Below are 21,674 nucleotides of genomic sequence, written 5' to 3'. Positions count from 1 at the left end.
GTAGGAATAAGAGGAACCTGATTTCCACAGCTTAATTTCTCCTGGAGTATGGGCAATTTCTTGGCCACGTATACACGTAACCCAGTTCCTAAGGGGCCTTTTACATTTACAGATGTGCACAAAAAGTTAAAATAATCAAGCTTCAAAAATACTAATTCCTACAATTCCCATAATGCCACCCAATAGCATCTTTTCTTAAACTTTCCCTGCTTGTTAAATGGCCTCATCTTTCAAACTTCACACCCCCAGGCTTTTATCCCAGCCTGCGATAACCCCGACGACGAGTTATTTACTCAGAGTTTAGAAAACTCCCTCCAGGACCACAGAAGATGTTATACAGCTGTTTTTACAAGCTTAGCACGCTCTATGACGAGTAGACTGACCTTAAAGTGTATCATTAGTTGAGTTTAGTGCTGTCAACGAATAGTCAACATTTGATTACATAATCAATTTGCATCCAGCACGGAAAATAAACTTAATTTATTATACAATAGCTCAAATACGACACTGAGCAAAAGGGAGCAGGAGAAAGAGAGAGCAGTCGCTAACCGCTAAGCTAAAGCACTGTAGCAAGAAGAACTGAATAGCGTGTAAACAACTGTGGGATTAGGAACAAAGTCGCAAAAATGAGAAGGCTATGAGTGCTTGAGCAGAGTTAGTGTACGTTTAAATATACAGCAGACAACTTGATTGATACTAAAGAATATAACACAATCAACTGGGTTGATCTAGAGCAGTAAAAATGCACTACGAACAACACAGAAGCACTCAACCAGCACTGACCGCAGCACATCTGATCTAGTCAAGTCTGTTATGTATTGGTTTATGGACATAATGTCCAAACATAGTTTGTTAGTCTGTTCTGGGCTACTGTAGAAACATGGCGGTTCAACATGGCGGACTCCATGGAAGGCCATCCCCTTTGTCTGTAGATATAAATGAGCCATTTTTATCTACATTCTATGGTGACAAAAACACAACGATTCCTATATTCAGGTTACCATTACACATGGTATGAAAACATACCTATGAATGTTACTAGATTCTCCTAATTGTTACACACTGGACCTTTAAAATAAGCCATTGTTCAAAATAAATTAAAGGATGGGGAGAAATGATTGACATATATGCAAACACATTGGACGACTTTCTGCATAACCAGGTTTCTGGGGGAGGTGGAAAAGAAGCATGGAGGGAACAGAGCTAAAATAGTGAGGAAGGGGAGAGAATAATGGATGGTTAATGAAAGAAAGAGGAAGGATGAGAGATGTCTGAGAGGGTTTTGGATGTGGGGCTTTTCTTCTTATCTACTTTATCTCCTCCGGTTGTTCACTGCCGGACTCGCTCCCTCCTTCCATCTGTCAGACAGACAGCTGTTGGCTGACTCCCTCTGTTGTTGTTCACTCTGTCCAGTCTCCCTGATTCAACTCGAGCCCTCCGTTCCTCCATCTCCTTCCAAATATGCTTTTATATTTCACTTCCCTCCTCTCTCCCCCACCCCGACCCCGTCATCAGCCTGGAAGAACTTGCAGTTCTCTGCAATTTACTCGGGCGGTCAGAAAGTTAAAGAGGTCCTCCGCGTGGGTTACATGAGAACATCAGTGACATCAGCGTGCAATCAGAGTTTGTTTGGTCTGTTGCATTTATTGTTGGCGATGTGTTTGTGTTTGAGCTGCCACAGATTAGAACTGTAAGATGCTTCAGAGGAAGCAGAGTGAGTTAGAGCAGTATATTAGACCAGTGTTGATCATTTATTAGTGTTTGGCCACTCATTGTTGACCACCTCCATTTCAACACATGATGTATCTTGTTTGATTGCATGTTATTGTGTGATTAAACCTTTAATCTAGCATTTGGATTGGATTCCAGACAGGTTTGCACTCTTCTTCTACTTCTAGTAACACTATTCTTCTAATTCAACTATTTCTTATTTCTCATCCTCTTTTACTTCCTTTACTTAAGACTACTTCATGTTCTTCTACTGCTATTTTTTTTCTTTTTCTGCTTCTCCTTCTTGTTCTTATAAACCACTTTGGGGAAACACTGAATAATCTATCATACTACGTCATTTTCTTTTTTTAGCTCAAAAACAGTGTGTTCAGCTGTGTTCAGCAGCTTCAGTTAAACAGACTCGTATTCAATTGGCCTTAAAGAACAGATTTTGCTTCAACCCTAGAATACTGGATGCCAAACTCTTATGCTGCATACATGTAACCATTAAGTTACATGAAATACTGAGGTTTTTCAGATACTGATTTGAAAAATAAGATCAAGGATACTTATTGGGTATTTCATATCTTTTAGTTTTACATGAATTATGTATCTAGCCACAACACTGCAATGTAAATGTAAGTAAAAATGTTCCCTGGTTTTACCTCGTCTCCTCCTTCCAGGTCCGCTGGTCAGATGTTGGCGGGATGGAGGAGGTGAAGCTGAAACTCAAACAGGCTGTGGAGTGGCCTCTGATGCACCCCGAGGCCTTCACCCGCATGGGGATCCAGCCACCTAAAGGAGTCCTGCTCTACGGGCCTCCAGGCTGCTCTAAGACCATGATAGCCAAGGCCCTGGCTAATGAAAGTGGGCTCAACTTCCTGGCTATTAAAGTGAGTTTTTATCAATTAGTCATAATACATTTACTCTGAGTGGTATCTTTTATTATCCTAAATATACGCCGTTTATCTGGTGTGCAGTGTATGATGAGTTCCAGTTGAAGAAGGTACTGGGGAAAAGGTTTTTTTTATTTTTTTTATCTTAAATATGAACAAATAATGCATTGCAGGTGAGCGTCTTCAAATCATGTTCTGGTTGAGTGATCTGCCAAAACACTGCATGCAGTATGACTCAGTTAAGGGAAAAATAAGGGAGTCCAAATACTCCCCCCAAAAAAGACAAGACTTCAGCTCTGTTATAATGCAGGTTTAGTGATAGTAAGTGATGTCATTAGCCTGATGACTGATGATTTGTTGATTCAATCTTATCTCACAATCAAGGCCTTATAACCTTACAAAGTCAGTCCATTTCCCCCAGACTTTACTAACAGTATAACCAAAGGAAGGTCACTGAAATGAAAGTGATTTGGTATAAAACACACTTCTCATCATATAAAGGGCAGTAGAATATAAAATACTGTGTATCATTTGTATTTCAAATTGGTAGTTTGAACTGTTTTAACCCCTAACACCTTTATTTCCCTAAAAGTGACAGTATCCTGACAGTATCTTATGTAGTATACTACTTTTCGTTGAAACTTTATGATATTTACACAAGTTAAATATTCAAACCCAAGACTCCATGTTTTTTTCATAGCTGCATCATTCTATCAAAGGCAAATATTCAGGATGTATTGTGCATAATTCTCCACAAAATTCAGCCTTAAAATAAAGTTCCTCGGATTGTAGACCATAATGAGTCTCCAACCTGTGAAAGAGAAACAACATCCTCCACATACACAGTATATCAGTGTCATGTGTCAAAGTACTATTGGAGATGTTTCCCTGGTGACCTGGAGGCGGTCTGACGGCCCAACTTCCTCTACAGAAAGCTTCCTTGTCTGACCTTTGACCCCGTGTTTGTCCCCTCTCATTCATCACTCCATCCTCCCTGCCACCACCATTGTCGCCCTCCCCTCGGCCCGTAGAGGCCTGGTTGACAGAGATTGATTGATCATCTTGTTGAATTTTTGATCAGTGGATGTTTGCGAAGCGGTTGCCATGCGAGACGGAAAGCTTCGACAGAATCTCTCCACCGGGGGTCATTAAGCCATCTGCAAATGCGGGTGTGATTGGCAAGCTTGTTTTTGTTTGTTTAGTTTTATTTGGCAATAGAATGCTGCAAAAACGTTTTTATAAATACCAGGAAAGAAAGCAGTTCAGTTCAATGCTACATGATAAATCCTGCATGATGGGGTTCAAAGCATGCATCTTTTGTGTGAAGTGTCTTTGAGTTCCTTCTTGCTCTATAAATAAAATATATTATCATTATTAATAAATGAAAAAAAACCACAAGATTGCAAAGACGTAGAAGTCAGAGGTCAACAATCAACATGAAAAAACCTTTTGAACAAAGCATCATTTTATTTTTAAATGGGTATGTACAATAGCTGACATACGAAATGTTTTCACTTTCACTCTAGTGTTAGAAACATTGTCATTGTTGCTGGATTGTGTTTTGTGTTTGATACAAAGGTGATAAAAAAAGAGCTGTACTATAATTGTGTGCGGCACTTCTCAAGTGATCAGGAAGAGTATCTGCTTCATGAAAAGGGTAAAAAACATCCTGTCCCTCGTGCTGAAAGCCACTCTCCAGCATCTGCAATAACAGTATCAGGTTTTTCCAGTGCAGCGGTTGCTTTGACATAGATACGTTATCCACATTTAAATGTGGATACTTTAAGGCTCAGCCTGTTTCCTCTGTGTGAAAAAGCCCTATTATCATCTTGTCAATTTCATTTTCCTCCCACTGCAGCCACTCATACACACTCACATCCGCAGATGCCTACGTGCACACAAACACACACACACACACACACACACAGCTTGTATCTCTACAGTGTCAATGGTTTTAAACTCACCATGTCCAGCCCTTGGCTCTGCCACAGAGAGAGGAACCTGGGATTAATGAGTCAACCTCCACACTTACTGCAGGAGACAAAAGGGCTGGGAGTTAAGTGTCGTCTCCTCCGTCAGCCCAAAGGTGTTGAAAGGGTGGATTGCAGGGGAGGAAGTTCTTGTGAGGGCTGAGTGGATGTTTATCTGCTTGTGAGCGAGGGAGAGGAGAGGGAGAAAAGGACTGAAGGAGAGGGAGAAGAGAGGGTATATGAGGTTCAGTTTGGAGGAGTAGTAAGTGGTGGTAACAGTGAGAGTAGGCTTAATTTGAAAAACGTATGAAAACAGCATGCAGCGTAAGTCTCTTCATCACGCCTCTGAAAGGTTTCCCATCCACTCTGAAATGCCTAAACAACTGGAAAATGGCTTGATTTCTTCTTTGTCTATGTTTCAATAGATCTGAATTCACTATTTAGTTGTTGTTATTGACGTATGCTTTCCGTCTGTGTTGTCAGATAACATATAAACCCACTTATAACACATAAAATGATTTGATCCAAGCTCATAAATTCTACCTCTTAATCAATAGAACAGTAATTCATCCTTTATGCTCAAGAATGCATCTTACAAAATAAACATACTGCATCAGGGTGTCCACTGGGTCTTAACAAGTCTAAATTCCAATAATCTGAATTTTAGGCCTTAAAATGCGTTAAATAGGATTTTGACAAGTCTAAAAATTGATGGGTTTGATAAAATAAAGTTGCAATTTTCAGTCTTGTGTTTAAATGTGTGTTTGGAAAAGATTTTGTATTGATCATGCTTGAACAACAAGAAAACAAAACCAGCCTTCATATCCTTTGTGCTTTTGTTTGCCAGTATGGAAAACAGGTTTAAAAAAGTCTTAAAATGTCTTAAAAAAGCTCCTAATTTTACTGCTGCACAGCAGTAAATAACATAATGTCTGTGCAGTGTATTTCATATTTTGGGTTTTACTGTCCATACTAAAATATGGCCCTAGTATTTGTTTCCCACTCACGTTTTTTCCATAGTCAAAAATTTTGGTCAGTTTTTTTTTGGGGGGGGGGGCATCCTTTTAGTGTGGACGGAAGGCCATAATGAAGAGAAAAAACATAGTCTTAGTAAAAGTGATGGTAGTAAAAGCTGCATATCTTGCATGTTCTAACTGCTGTCAATTTGTTGAGCTCTTTTAAAGCGGGATTTTGTGTCTTCCAGGGTAAAAAAACTGAAAATAAATCACTCACACTATTGGCCAATTACATGTCACAGTGTATTTGAGTAGCGGTGATCGAGGCTTCGCAAAAAAAAAATTGTCTAACTCACACAGACTGTTGATCTAAACTAAATGTAGCGCTTCGTTTTGGTCTGACACCTGACATTTTGGCTGAGAGAATATGCCAAAGATTAGACTCTAGAAAGTACAGCAGTGGTAGTACTAGTAGTCCTACAATGATAGGGCAGGCAGTAGTATCAAACACAATACTGTAGTGTTCACCCAACGGGAAATCTCTTTATTTGCCAGCTGAACCACAGATGTTACACACAAAGATAAACCGGCACATAGCGTACGGTGAGCAGTGAAACAGCACTGTGCAATTACCCCCCACCCCCCAGCTGTCCTTCATGACATTCTCACGCTGTGTTATCGCTGTTTCACTGTGTTTCTCTTTTTAATCTCCAAAAGACGCCACAGAGCAGCAGCTCTTTCCGAACGTTAGCTTTCAGTTTAAACCGTCGGCAGAGACAGGGCCACAAGGTGATACTTCACAAAACAGAACCATGATGGTGGCAATTATTTAGCCCTACTTGAAATCACATGCTATGAACTTAACCTTAGACGTCAATGTCTCGATTGGTTAGTTCAACATGCTTTTTTTCTTTCTTTTTGAAATAAAGCAAAACATATAACTCCAGCTTGATTATTAGTTAATATAATGTAGTACATATGCAGTATGTAAAATTATAGACCCCTTAAATACTGTTTGACTTTGGCTTTTTCAGGGTCCAGAATTACTGAGCAAGTACGTTGGAGAGTCTGAAAGAGCGGTGAGAGAGGTACGTACATTTAACTTCCCTCGCCTGATTATCACAATGAAAGATTTACAATGGTTTGTTGACCTTAACATAATGTTGTCGTAGAGTTATGCAGGCTGACATTCTTTAAGCCATCCAAACTCAAGTGTTGTGCTTCTGTAGATATTTTTAGTTGTTGATGTAATGGACGGATGGCCTGAGATGTAATTTATGACATTAATGAGTGCTGTATTTCCTGTGTATGTTTGTGCTGAGAATGATTCACTGGTCCTGTTTTCCTCTCTTCTATTGTTGCCAACACTGCTCGCAGGTGTTTCGGAAGGCGAGGGCCGTCGCTCCCTCCATCGTCTTCTTTGATGAGATAGATGCTCTCGCCAGCGAAAGAGGAAGGTACGGCTACTTTTATTAACACCATAGAAAGAGAAAAAATTGAAGAAAAGGCAGCTAAAATTAATGTCAAAAGCACAGTTCCTGCCCTCTTGATGGATTTTCGCTTCCTCTCTTTTAAAGTTCCTCGGGTGATTGTTCACTGACCGCTGCTACTGTCCACTGTTTACTATTTTCAGCACTGTGGTCATTCATTGTCCGGCGATGACAAATGCACAGTCATCACTGCGGTCTGCTTTAATTTACCATCCCTCGCCTGTGTCTCAGCTTGTCTCACAAAGATTCACTTATGAACGGATGGAGCAAACATCCCAAAAAGTCTGCATGAATGCTCTATCAAAGCCAGCCACTCAGTTCCCATGGTGTCCTCTTAGACTTTTGCGGCTTTTCGCTACCGGCGAACACAGAACACAGTCTTGTCCGGAGGCGCTTTAGTGGGATGGCACTGGGAACATCTGTGGCTTAAAGGAAAGAGGACGGGGGGCGGACAGAGGACACAGACCGGAGGCGCACAAACACTTCATTGTGCCCGTCCATGGCAGATGGGGAAGGCCAAATATGCAGCATGTTTCCTGGTAAACCAGTTGATGAAACTAAATGTTGTAGGAAGGAGCACAGAAAGGCCAACAGGCCGTCTCTATAACTTTTCCATGTGGGCCCTCAGTCAGATGATTCAAATGCTATGCAGCGTCTGCAGGGTAACATAGTCTGACCTCTGTGGTTTTGTTAAAGTACCTCTGATCATGAAATGTAGAATCATAACAGTTTATGTTAAACAAAAACATTTTCTGTACCATTCCATCTCGTCCTTTCCTGTTAGGATCACAACCATTCGTTACATTTTCTCAGTACAGTTCTTAACAGAAATATTTTGTCGCTCCTCTAAGAAAAACAATTTTGTAAATCCCAGTAACTGAATCCCAATATCCAGTGTATGCTACCAACCAGAGGCATAACAAATCATTTGTTACATTGATGTATTAATTATAAGTTAGGCCGATTCAGTTCATTGACGTGCAAAAAAGCAAATCAAATTTAAGATTCTTTTGTTTTTTCTCTCATAATATTTAGTGAAATAATAGAAACTATGTATATCTTATTTTAGAATAGTCCTTGAAGCTGATTCTAATGTAAGGATAGTTTTAGGTTTTTCTTTAATGAGTGCACAGAATCAAATTAAATTGAGACAACAACTGGGGCAGCTGTGGCTCAGGAGGTAGAGCGGTTCGTCCTCTAATCAAAAGGTTGGCCGTGTATTCCCTGCCCCTCTGGCTGCATGTTGAAGTGTCCTTGAGCAAGACACTGAACCCCAAACTGCTCCTGATGCTGTTCCATTTGAATGTATGTGAATAAATTAAATAGATTAGACTCATTAGTTTCTGTGTGTGAATGGGTGAATGTGACAAGTCTAGAAAGGCGCTATATAAGTGCGATCCATTTACCATTTACAACTGCTCTTGAAGTGAATTGCTGATTTTAAGAAACACATTGAATTGCAGCTTTGCAATACTTAGTCTCAGTGTCTTGTTTTATTTTTAACTGGGAAAGACTACTCGTCCTTTTTGTCCACCATCATTATTTTTAATACTATTTTCTACCTTTATATCTCATTCACTTAACTCTTCCCAACTACCAAGCTGTATAAGCCAGGCCATTCAGTAGTCAGCGCTGTAGAGCACATTTTCCAAAGGAGCCTGTAACACAGTTCTTGTACTTTGACGTTTTATTGCAGTCCTGACTGACTTATTTCCAGTGTGCAGGATACGACTCTATTGCAACTTGTCTTCATCCATCAATTTTTTTACCACTGACAAGTTCTCTCCGCTTTTTTCAGCATGATTGAGCTTCCCCCTCCTTATCTTGATGTTCAATTTTGCGAATGCACTCTGATTCTCCACCCAGCTGCACCAATAATGCAGTTACAGCGTGAGAGTTTGTCAGCTGGCTGCGATGGACGTGGAGCTGGACCCGCGCCTCGAGGCCACTTGCCATTTTAAAAAATGCACTTAGCGCTGATCTATAAAGGTTATTTATTGGTCTTTACTTCCTGCCATGTTTAATCAATGAAGTGGCTCACGCATACCGGCAAGAATTCAAAACTGTTGACACAAGCAGGCAGCCTCTGCTGTGTAGTGTATGTGTGTGGGGTTTTTTTTCCCCCGTCTCGAGGCAGGAGATGAGAAGCACCTGTAAATCTGTCAACTTACCTGCCACGAGTCCAAACTGGTGGAATGACAGAAAGAAGACAGGAAGAGAGGCAAACTATGGTAGACAAAAACAGACAATGAATGTTATATAGAGGCAGAGAGCAACAGATGAGAAAAGACACACAAAAAGAAGTTGGATTGACTGAATTGCAAATACAGTGAGTGCGTTCCTGACAGAGAACCTAGGAAAGAAAATGGTAGATAGTTATGAGAAATGAAAGGCGGATTGTTGGTTTTGAAAAGAACAATGAATAGGAGAGAGTGACATGTTTCAGTGGAAGTCCAAAGCACATTCTCTCCACTTTTCTATTCTCTCTCTATAGTGCCTCTCTTTTCTTTTTCTGACATCCTCTCTCCTTTTGTCTCTCCCGCTCACTCTCCCTCACCCCACTTTCTCTCACCACCTTTATTCTTCCTCTCCCATATTTTTTCACCTCATATTCTCTCTCATACGCGTTCTTTCTCCAATTCATCGCTCTGTCCTCCTTTTCGTAATCCTCTTTCCTTTTCTCCCCACTATCTCCCTTCACCCAAACTTTCTCTCCCTCTCTCTCTCTCTCTCTCCCCCTTCCCCTTCATATCTCAGTGACAGAGCTCCTTTGTGCTCCTCTGCAGCCTTGTCTCTGCTAATGACGTCTGGCACTTCCGCTGGCCCTGTCAACAGAGACTGTGTGTGTGTTTGAGCTGAGAAGGGTGGCTGTCTGCACTGCGTTATGGAAAATAACCACCTTGTAATACAGTGACTTACACATTGATGAGTTTCTTAAAGGATAAAGCTGGTAATATTCAAAATTATATTTTTCTTACTGTCAACAAATCCTATTTAAAGTATTAAAGGGGCAGACAAGGCCTGATATATCTTCTTCCTCTGTGCCATAGAGCTCCATTGTTGTCCAAATAACTATTAAAAACAATTAAAAAAATCAATGAGCCACACTGTTGCACTTGGTGACGTGTTCCTTCATTACCATGAGCACATACACTGTAGTTTGTGAGGAATCAATCCCACATACACCTTCCTGCTGCCCCAGATACTCACTAGATCATCAAATGTATATTAATTTGCTGCTGAAGATAGTCCCCATCAAATGCACTATTTACCTCTGTTTGAGTAACATTGCTGGTAGATATTTTGCATTGTTCCATTTAGCCCAAAGGGAACATTCTACTCGTGTTCTTTTACTAATCTCTGGCACACTGAAGACACATCTCAATAATCTGAGCTGTATTCTGCATTACATGTGTGCACTGGCTTCTGTCTTCCACATCACATTGCGTTCATGGAGACACAGTTTGAGTCCCAGGAATAAGAGTGTAGAAGTTACAGCATAGAGAGGAAATGTCAATGTCATGTTGCCAAATGACAAACACACACAAACACAAGGTGAAAACAGCACCATCCACTATCTATCAGGGCTGTCACGTATTATTTGAAATCCCAGCTCCCATTCAAACAACGGTATATGTATAAGCCACCAGACAATGCTTTGTACTCCAGCAGGGGCATTGCTAAAATGCACTGTCATTGCCTTAGAGGGCCATTACCATAAAGATCTGCACTGTGCAGACCTTCAGGAGGGTTGTGTTCAAATTATGTGCCAGTTATTAAATTAGGTTTAATTAAATGATAAGAACTCTGACTTTAAATATTATATATTGCACACACAATACTGATCTTAGAGTATAGAAACCGGTGTGGGATAAACTCCAGCAGTACATTTGCAAGTCCAAACAAGGTGACATATTTGTTAACTTTGTCTAAAGTAGGGCTGCTTTATTTGAGAGGGATGACGTGTTTTCTGCTGCCTTGTTTTGAGTTGCAGTTCGGTAGGACGTCATTGGCAGGAAAGCTCACTTTTTGCTGCCAAAGCCTTCCTTTTTTTTAAGAAGAAGAATTGTGCTAATGAAAGAACCTGCTATCAGAGTGTCAGTGAAACTATTCAAAAGTTCCCTGCAAGTATTCAAGAACTGGATGATTTTCCTCATTGCGTAACACAGCAAATATCAGTGATGAATGAGAAAAGTTTGAGGCCTGTGTTGTATTGGACTCCTGAGAGCAGGAAGTTGCATACTTTTACATATTTGTGTCATCCATGCACTCATCCATCCATTATCCACTAATTTCCATTCTCTCTCTTTCTCTCCATCATTCCATTTGTCTCTTTTCTATCCATATTTCTTCTTTCCACCATTGTTCCCTTCATTTCTTTACAGTACAAGCTGTCTGTCCTCCCAGCAATCCATCCATATATGTAATTCATCACTTCACACCATCAATGATATCTGTCTCTCCCAGTTTCTGCCTAATTTACACAACGTCCCTTTCCCTCCCATCATCTATTCTTCCATTCAGTCGTTCATCCACTCATCTATCTTATGTCCTCATCCACCCCTTCAGCTCCTCGGGGTCTGGCGGTGTAGGCGATCGGGTCCTGGCTCAGCTCCTGACAGAGATGGACGGCATCGAGCAGCTCCGAGACGTCACTGTGCTGGCCGCCACCAACCGGCCCGACATGATCGATAAGGTAAACAGACGCCGGCTCTCTGTCTTTATCTCTCCTTCCTCCTCTTTGGTCCGTGATTGATAAGGTTTGAGAGGATGTTGTGTGTTTGTCTCTCGTGTCTCCTCCTTTCCCTCCCTTCCTCTGTTGTACGTGATTGATAAGGTTAAAGGTCGCCTGCTCCGGTCTGTCTTCTTCGACTCTCTCTTCAGATGCTGTCACTGCACTGTTTTGGTGCAGTTGAATGATGAGTTTTGTATTTTTATTTGTTTGGTTTCAAGTGTATTGGTATTAAACATGTTTGGAGTGGTTTAGTCTACTGAGAGCTTTTGCTCATGTGGTTTAGTTTATTTGGCACCAAATAGCTTTGTGTCTTCTTCCAAGAGATCAAACGGTTGTTCATCATGACTGGAAACGAAAAGGAAATAACTTGGTAAATAATTTGAAAACCAGACTCCATAAATAAGTGATGTTTTTATCTAGAACACCAGCAAAGGTAAAATAGGGCGGAGAGTTCAATTAAGTCCATCATGCTTGGTTAAACTTACAGAGACTGGAATCATTTTGTTGTTTTCTGTTGCTGCCTTCACAACCTCTCAACTTGGGTTGGATTCCAATAGTCGCTTTCATTTTGGATGTCGCTCACATCCATTAAACATTTTTTAATATATACTTTATTAATCCCCAGTTGGGGAAATTCTATTCTATAAGTCTATTTATTTTTTTAAATACACACACAGGCCGAAACGCACACTCATGCACATGCAGAGGCTTGTGGACATACAAACAGGGAGAGATGGGCTCGCCTCGTTTAGCGGCACCCATGAGGGTTGGGTTGGTTGCTTGCTCAAATGGCACCTCAGCAGTGCACAAACTGGCAGCTACCAGTCCACACTACATATTGTGGTCTGTGGGACTTGAACCGCCGACCCTCCGGTTCCCAAGCCAAGTCCCTACACACTGAGCTACTCCCGCCTTTATTATTTATTTTTTTTTAACAGTTTTCAAAATACCTGGGTTGTCTTGGTGTCTTATCAAACATTTTATGTCTTTTTGATCCTTTTTAGTCATGCTAGTGGCATGGCTTTAGGGTGGCCATGTTGGTCCATCGGTCGGTCCACCACAGTACTGTCTGGAATATCTTAGTAACTATTAATTGGATTGTCCTTAAATATTGCACAGACATTCATGATCCCCAGAGGATGAATCCTAATAACTTAGGTCCTCTGGCTTTGTATCTAGCATTAGCAGCAGCTCGAAGTTTTCACTTATTCAGTGAAATGTCTCAACATCTACATAAATTTGTACAAAATGGAAAAAAATGTGTACAGACATTAATGCGTTCCAGACATCCTACTTTGGTAATCCCCCGACTTTTTCTCGATGAGGTTGACGGCTGATGGTTTTGTGTCTCAACAACTATTCTATGGTTTGACGCGGATGAATAGTAATAGCTTTGATGATCACCTGACTTTCTTCAGTGCCATCATCAAACTTTCAGTTTACTCAGTACTTTGGTTCATGCACTTCACTTGCATAAACTTCCTGTTTAGTGCTAATTGATGAATGTTAGCATGCTAACATGCTAAACCAAGATGGTGAACATGGTGGACATTATTCTGGCTTAGCATCGGGATGTTAGCATTTGCCTCAAAACACTGCTGTGTGCAGAGTTGCTAGCATGGCTATATAGACTCTTAGTCTTGTTAAGTCCTCTCTCAAAGACCAGTGTATTTATTTTACATTAGTAAAATTCCCATTTTTAGCCGGTGTGTTTAGCATGTCAAATTCAGGACAACCTCACAACCTCAATGTTTTAAGCTTATCTAATGTAATAGCTCTGCACTGGGACTTTATCCAGTGTTAGGAGAAAGTAGCGTGTGAAAAATAATGTTTAAAAGTAAGGCTACACCTGTTATTCAGTGTCAGATTCATTTATTGAACATTTCACATCTAATTTTCAGGTTGTAGCTACAGGTTGTGAGCATTAATTAGGCTCAAGCCAATGAACAGCTACAGCAGAGGAGCAATTTTACTTCTGATACAGCCAAATTAAAATGCACTACAGGTGGGCATAAAACATTTCTCTCTCCTTTCTTTCTTATTCTCTTCCATGACAAGTTGAGAAAATTAAGATACTATCAGTCTTTTTATTCATCTGCCTCCCCCCTCCATTTTGTATTTTCTACCCTTTTATCTCTTTCTCTTCCTCTTCCCATCCACAAAAGCTTTCTTTGGCCTCTTATCCACCCATCTCCGTCCTAATGAAATTTCCTGAGTGCTGATCAAAGACGGAGCCTGTGCCTTGTCAAAAAGGACACAGGAAAGGAGAATGTCGCGGTGCTTCTTAAGCTCCTGCTCAGGCTGCCATCTGTCTCTGTCTTTCTTCTGTTTTTCTGTCTGTGGGTCTCCTCCTTAACTTACTTTAAATATACTTTAATATCCCTGATGCTGAAAGGAAGTACTTAATTCTAAAAAAAACATATCCATCATTTAAAAAAATAATAATAATAACAGCATCTAATGTTAGGGAGTGATTGCTTTTTCAGTAATTGTCTAAACAGCTTTACTTAAAGTGCAATTCTGAGAACTTGTTTTTCTCTTGGTGATAAATTTGTCCATCATGGCTATTGGTCATAAAAAAAATTGTACTCACCACCACAAAGTTACAGTACCGTCTGTGTAACCTTTTTTCTAAAGTAAATGTGAATGATTTTTTTATTTTATCTTTCCCCTCAAACTTTCAGTTTTAGCAGTTTACAGAAACCAGGTTTCTTGTTTATGATGTTGGACACATCAGATTACTGCAGAAAGAGGATTGTAATCCAGTCACTTAAAGTGCATGTAAATGCACTCACTGTATATATACAAATCATTACACACCATACACTAGACAGAATCATCACCTTAATAAGCTTTTGGTGAATTTTTTTAATAATCATTGCATATTTTCACCTTTCATTACTCTTTCAGCTATTCCGTGCAAACCTAATGTTTAACCTTTTTTCTACTACTTTCTATTTTTATACATAATAATATCTCAGCATCGGCGCATGTGCAGTCGTTTCATGCAAGCTGGTAACTGCTCACTGCAAATCTATCAGTGCTTGGAGATACTCTTCGGATAAATCTTCCGCATACAAATTTTGGGTAACCCCCTCCCCAAACACTCCACCCCCACCTCATTTCTAGCCCACTTGTGGAGAATTGATCCACCGCTGTGGTGGGGGAATGACAGCAACTTCCTCCGCCTCTGCAACTGTTTGCCGTCTCATTTCAAACTCCATTAGCAGCATGGCCAGAAACAAGCCTCAGACTGTGTTTGTGCGTGTTTGTGTGTGTGTGTGTGTGTGTGTGTGCGTGTGTGTGTGTGTGTCTGAGAGGGCAAAAGATGCATAAAGAGAAAGAGAGAGAGAAAGAAACTCTTATAACAGTAGGTAGGGGGTCAAGCCCCTGGGTGGACAGATGGGAAACCCCAGGCGTCCTTCCACAAGCTGGCCTCACTCTCAGGAAGTGGTCTCCCGGGTAGCTGAGAAATCAGATTACCTCCTCCTTCCCGCACCCCCCACTGAGTGTGAGTGAGTGTGGTTGTTTAGAAAGGTTCAAGCGATTTGAATGAAGAACCTATGACATACATTGGGAAAGGAAGCTGCCAAATGGACAGATAGGCACCCCACGTTTGCCCCCCACCCCCAACGGTTTTAGCACCCTACCCGCCTTTGCCACCACCGATGCTGACTGTCAGTTCACACCGGAGATGGGCGGTCATTTCCATACCAATGGCAGGATATGATGGGACAAATGAAGATTAATGGGACGCTCGGGTGTCAATGAAGTCATTGTCGACTCTTGGTGTTGCAGAGGAGGCTCCTGGGGGCCTCAGCTGTTTGATGGACAGAGTGGGAGGGATGAAGAGAGGGGAGAAAGTGGCGTTTACTTTAGTTTGAAAGGAGCAGGCCTGGTGTCTATCTTTCAACCAATGCCACAAGACAGTGTGGATTTCCGCTTCTTATCAAGTTAAAACAAGGTTCTTTCTTTCTCATGTAGCGCCAAAGTCACAATGCTTTATTTGTTATACCAAATAAAGTTAAACTCTTTAAAGCATAAATGATATAATCACTGAGTAATAGTCCCATAGTCATGTTTAGGACGTATTTCAGCCAGAATGTGAATCTTTACATGAAATGTCAAATATTCTGTTTATCATAGTCCATAAGCAAAAAAAAATGCGACATGGGGCTGGGCATAAATATAAGAGGGAGAAAAATATAAGCAGGACAGTTGAAACATACACTTGTAAGTGGTCTCAGGTGGTACCTAAAACACATATTTGGCTATTCTGTACTAGAATTTTTTTTGTATCAGCTGACACACTTGCTACCAGTATATTGGCATAGTTTCTTTGTATTTGCTCTATATGAAAAATGTCTTTCTTTTCTCATCTGATTTAGACTCTGCTTTATCTTTTTAACACCAACTAAAAGGGCCCAAAGTTGTAATAATGCTGAAGCTTAACTTTTACAACTAAGACATCCTGTCCTTTTTGCACACGCACAAAGTTCTCCAACTTCCTCTGGCCTTTGTATTACATCAGTGACAAACAGGAGCAGGTATGCAACAACATGCGCACATAATGTGACTAATTCAGCTGAATCACATCCTAACAAATGGATAACAAAAGAACACAAATAGATAGTTTTCACACAAGCGCACAAAGTCCCGCTGCTTCCTCTCGCCCTTTATATTGCAACAGTGACAAATGCACTGCACATTATTCACAACTGTGGACTAACTATAGTAATCCGCTCATGTGCCAAACACAGACACACATTTCACCCTCTTTAACTCCCACATCATCATCTGCTACTCTATATCTAATTGCTTAAACTAATGCAACAAGTGTAGAAGTAGAAGTAGTAGAAGTAGGTTAGTCCATTCCTCTGCATGATGACATGTCACCCCCCACCCCCCACCCTCCCATGCACCTCCTGCCTCCCCCTCCACCTTTAAAAAACTTCTTACACTTCCTCTTTCCTTTGTATTGCGCCAATCACCCAATCCCACCTCTGACCCCTCGAGACCAGGCTGTGGTGATTGATCAGCGCCACCAGGAATATTTATTCAGCCCGTTCAGTAGGAAGACCCCCTGTCGCTGTGTTTGTCAAGCAGCTGTCCATCCAGTTGATTCTTTACACAAACACACACTTAAACAAGCAAGATGTCCCTTCTACCTGTTGAAGTTAATCTAAAACTACAAGCTAAATACTTATTTTTTTTCTGTCGTTGTTGTCAATCCATTGGTGACTTAATCCTCAGGAAAGATAGTGCTGGTTTGTTATTTCAATGAATAGCCTATTTGTTTACCCTAATGTGCGCCGGGCTTCATTCTTAGTATCAGGAGGCAGGAGGGCTTACAGTGGAGAAGATTACTAGCAGATGGGTCTTTGTTTGGGACCAGAAGTTCCCAACTGGGCTCTTATCAGATCAGGGGGCCAAAACAAAACAGAGGCAATAGAATTAGAGTTGAAAGGACAGTATGTATGTCCTGATGCTCATAGGAACAATTAACATTGCCTGCATTTCACAGCTGTCAGTGGAGGAGACTCCGGGCTTTCTCTGGATTTTTTATTTCTTTTTGAAAATTGTGATGTCAATATACCTCCATATCTCTAACAGGCAAATCATAAAAAAACATAAGCAGCGTGGTGACAGCTTGACATTACTTGACTGACAGGCAGTACAGATGTATTCGTTTACAATGATATTAAAGATAGAAAAGCTGAAAACCTCTGCCTCTCAGAAGTTTGACTGAACAAGAGAATTCTTTTTAGCCACACTAGTTTACTTCAGGGATAGCAGTTTTGTAATTCCATTAGCTAATTGGCAAATCTCAGCATGCTAACACACTAAACTAAAATGGTGAACCTAATTAGCATTATACCTGCTTAACCTTAGTATGTTTTCCTTGTCATTGTGAACATGTTAGAATTCTAGCTCCAATTTCTGGAACTTTCAACAGCATTTCACATCCTCCTCACTGGTGATGGAGTGGTCTATGACAACTGAGCAAACAGCATCCAATCTGATGATGGTTGAGGGATCAACTTTCAACCTCAAATTAGCAAAATTCATAATTTCAGTTTACCCTTCTTTGTTTTGTTTTTTTTGCTTTATGCTAACAACAGACATTCTGTGTTTAACAGAAGTTTAACTAAAACCCTTTCTCATCCACCGGGTTGTCTGATAACTTCACAGTTAACATCAATATCCTCTTGAGAACACAAGATTGCATCCTTCTCAGTTACTGATGAAGTGCTTTCAATATTTATATTTTATAAACATTATTAAACTATAATTCTACAGACAAATCATAACATGTACAGTTCCACAACCACTTCCGAGTTTCCTCATTCCCATTGTTACCTACCTATCCATTTCACTAACTGTGTTGTGGGTGAAATTGTGCCAGAATGCTGTTTGAGTCACTTAACAGCTCCTCAGGCGTGTTACTACACTGGAATAATGACAACAAATAAATGGTTGTAATAATTTCCCTCCTGAGAATACTGTTAACTTTGCTCTAATTATATGATGTTCAAATTGCAAAGAATGCACACGATGAGTGACACATTGGTCTTTAATGTGTCTCAACATAGTTTTAAGGATGTAAAAAGATCATTTTTTAGAATAATAAGCTTTCAGCTGCATTTATTGGTCATAAAGCTTTTGTGTTGTTTTGTTGACTCATCTTCCAACATTGCAGCTTGTTAAAGTCCAGTCCACAATGTCTTTTCTATTCACAAATGTCCTGTAACAGTCTCCCCTGTTCATGTTCAAGACTCCTCCCTCCGAAAACCAGCCCCCTGTACTGTAGTGTGGCTTCTGAACAGGAGATGGTGCCAAACTTGACATGGGTCAGTTGTTGACAGATATGTTCAATACTGACAATTTCTGCAGATTAAAAACTTACCAGAATACATACAAACAGCTAATATGTTGCTCAGTGGATGAAGTAAGAAACCCTTGCAGGTAGGGGTTCAATTCTCCCTGAGGACAAAGTAAGAACTTAAAGTAATATAAGGAATTTAGATAAAAGTGATGACTAAATGTCCAGTGTAGCCAAGTTTCTCTGTGGCTGGAAACACCAAGAAACCTGCCACATACATTTTTACCACATAAAAAAAGGCTGAAAAGCTGACTTCTGTCTCAAGTAAGTGCATCATATTATTTAACATTCTGTAATATTGGATTATGATACAGCTTGTGCTCTATAGCAGTTCCACATTTGTATGTTGTCTCTCTACATTTAGCAGTAATTGCATTGTTCTATCCATTTTGTTCTCATTCACTGTCACGTAGCTCTGCAGCATGATGTGCGACACTGAAACATGACGCTTTGTGAGATATTTTATGAGCCCTCACGGTCTTGTGGTCTTGTGTCCTAACACATACTTCCAGTAACACAAGCTGGCGTAACTGTGCAATATGTGACTATTTCATGGTCACTACAGAGTTAGTGGTTCTTTTTCATGTAAGACCTACAAAATCCATTTATTAACTGGCCCTCTCCCACTGCCTTTTGTAATTTCACGCACATGACTGCAGTGCATCTGGCCCTTCCTACAAGTAGGTCCATGTTGATACATGCATGCATTAATTCATAAAGTCCTGCTGTGGCCTACTGGGCTTTAGCAGGAGTCATGCAAAGTAAATACCCCACATCAGGCCAGTTTTGAGCAGCCTGAACATCTGCCAGTGTTTTCCGAGCCTGTCTGGACTTTGCTAATTGTAATCACAGTCGAATTCCACCAGACTGTAATTAGTGTGCCACTTTAGAAATATTCAGGCATTAACTAAGTGTAGCTTTGATTTCCCCCCCACCCCACTCTCTCTCTTGCGTTCAGAGCTCACATCAGCGCCTCCGTGTTTGTGTGCGTGTTCGTTGCTTTCCATTCATGTGTGCTTGCATGCTGGTGTCCCAGATCTTAATCAATGGTGTTTTGCAAATGATTTATGCTTTTGTTATCACCTGCCTGGTGAACCAGAATGGTGGGGTTTCCCATCTCATGGTTATTGAGAAGGCTATAAATCGTACATTGACTCTCATACACCGTGTTGTAATTGAAATTCATTTTGTAATGTGTTAAGGTCTGCAACTAATGATTCAAGGTCGATTAATCCATCAAATAGTCTCATAGAATAATCCTTGGAGCTATTAAATGTCAGAAAATAGTGAAAAATGGTTTGAAATTGCTTCTTTTATTCGACCAACGATCAGAAACCCTGTACATTCGGTTTAAAAAGACGTCATATGGAGAAAAGCAGCAAATCCTCACACTTTAAAAAAATGCTTGATAAATTCCTTAAATGATGAACTCATTTAGATTTAGAAGTTTATTCTTGACCTTGGAAACAACAGCAGAAATCTAAATTGCTGTCATTTGACTAGCGGTGACCCCATCTGGCACCAAAATGTGTATATATAGTGTAGATTGTGCTTTTGTTTATGTGTCTTTTGGCTCATATGAATACCTCTTTAATTCCAGCCTCCATAAAGACTCTGCATTATGACTTCAGTGAACAAAGCATCCCATGAACACTCAGAACATTTCAGTCTTTGTTATTCGGCCTCACAAGAGGGCATCGGAGGATCCTCAGAGTTTCGCTCCGTGAATACCTTTTGTTTTGCCTTTTCTTTGGCAGAAATCTCCACCTGAGCCATGCCTCCACTCAACAGGAAACAACCCTTAGCTAAAAGAGCGGCTATAAGCCAGCCAGTCAAAACAGGCCATATTTTATTTTGTGTTGGACTGACGTTATCATCTCCCAAGCTTTGCTCTCCTCTCGTGACGAGCCAAGCATGATGGAATCTCTATTGGTGCTGTCTTAAAGGATTAGAGCTTATTCACTGTTTTTTCCTGACTGCACAGTTCTGAATAGGGCCCCGCTGCCGCAGTACAGGGTGTCCTGCTGAAGTTGAGCCGAGCTGAGCTGTCGATATTATCCACACTGTAGCTGTTAGTGTCTTTCTAGTTAAATGCTGTATTCTTTTTAATTGCGATCCAAAGTTGAGTTCTCAATATCAACCACTGGCTGCAGTTTAGGTATTATTCTCTTTGCTTAAACACTGTTCTCTCACCATCCTGTTTTGAGAGTATTCAAAGTATTTCCTGGCCTGGTTGTGTTTCTGAGATGCAGTAATGAGAAGGCAGAGTGAGAGTTTTGGCTTGTGGCTTAGTGAAGCTACAGTGGCAAAACAAAACAAAAAGTGTGTTAGTGTGTGTGTGTGTGTGTGTGTGTGTGTGTTTTTGCAAGCAAGTAATGGGATACCACCTAGGGATGGATGAGCTCTGGGAAGCTGTGTGTGTGCGCGTGTGTGTGTGTGTATTTGTGAGCATTGGGGGAGCAGGATCCCCAGGCAAGTATCAAACTTCAAGGGCTGTATTAGTATCAGCTTACACATGTGTGCATCCAAGAATACCACCACAAAAAGCCTCCAATCCGACCAAACACTGGGGAAAAAAACCCCTGCAAGACTAGACTTACTCTGGTTATCTAGCCACAAAAAGATTAAACTAAGTGGAAGAAAGTGTAACACCATGTACAGCTAAACTTGATGAAGTTAAAGAAGAGTTTGCTACAATATTCCTCTTGTGCTGTACATTATGCCCAGTCAAAAACAGTCAGACACATATTATGCACATTAATGCCTTTAGAAAATGGAAGTAAAAAACAAATTTAAAATATGGAAAAAAACTGCTAGTGTTTTTTGTGTTACTCTATGCTCAAGGTAAATGCATGTGTTTTTTTTTGTCTTTGTTCTATTTCTTGAGTCTCTTTGTTGAGGTGATCAGAAGTAGACTATAAGACTTGCCATTTATAAATCAGAAGACACACTGTACTTCCGTCAGCTACTCCTCTGTTTTGGTGAGCTAGAGAGAGAAAGACATGAGGATGGTGGAGGGAGGTGTGTGTGTGTG

At 40.6% G+C, this 21,674-nt stretch overlaps 1 protein-coding gene across 1 annotated transcript in view; it reads left to right on the top strand.

Moving 5' to 3' along the window:
* Positions 1-21,674, top strand: part of spata5 (spermatogenesis associated 5) — a gene marked incomplete at its 3' end in the record, with an annotated part of 89,868 nt that overhangs the window by 25,304 nt on the left and 42,890 nt on the right. Inside the window, 4 exon segments of the mRNA XM_035669584.1 lie at positions 2,394-2,603; positions 6,567-6,620; positions 6,910-6,989; positions 11,592-11,718. Coding sequence (XP_035525477.1) covers positions 2,394-2,603; positions 6,567-6,620; positions 6,910-6,989; positions 11,592-11,718 — 471 coding nt within the window.

Source organism: Morone saxatilis, unplaced genomic scaffold, assembly GCF_004916995.1.
Source record: "Morone saxatilis isolate NCDOM2014 unplaced genomic scaffold, NCSU_SB_2.0 Contig22, whole genome shotgun sequence".
In the NCBI taxonomy this organism is placed as follows: Eukaryota; Metazoa; Chordata; class Actinopteri; family Moronidae; genus Morone; species Morone saxatilis.
The sequence above is the reverse complement of the archived record's forward strand: the minus strand, read 5'-3'. Positions and strand labels throughout refer to the sequence as shown.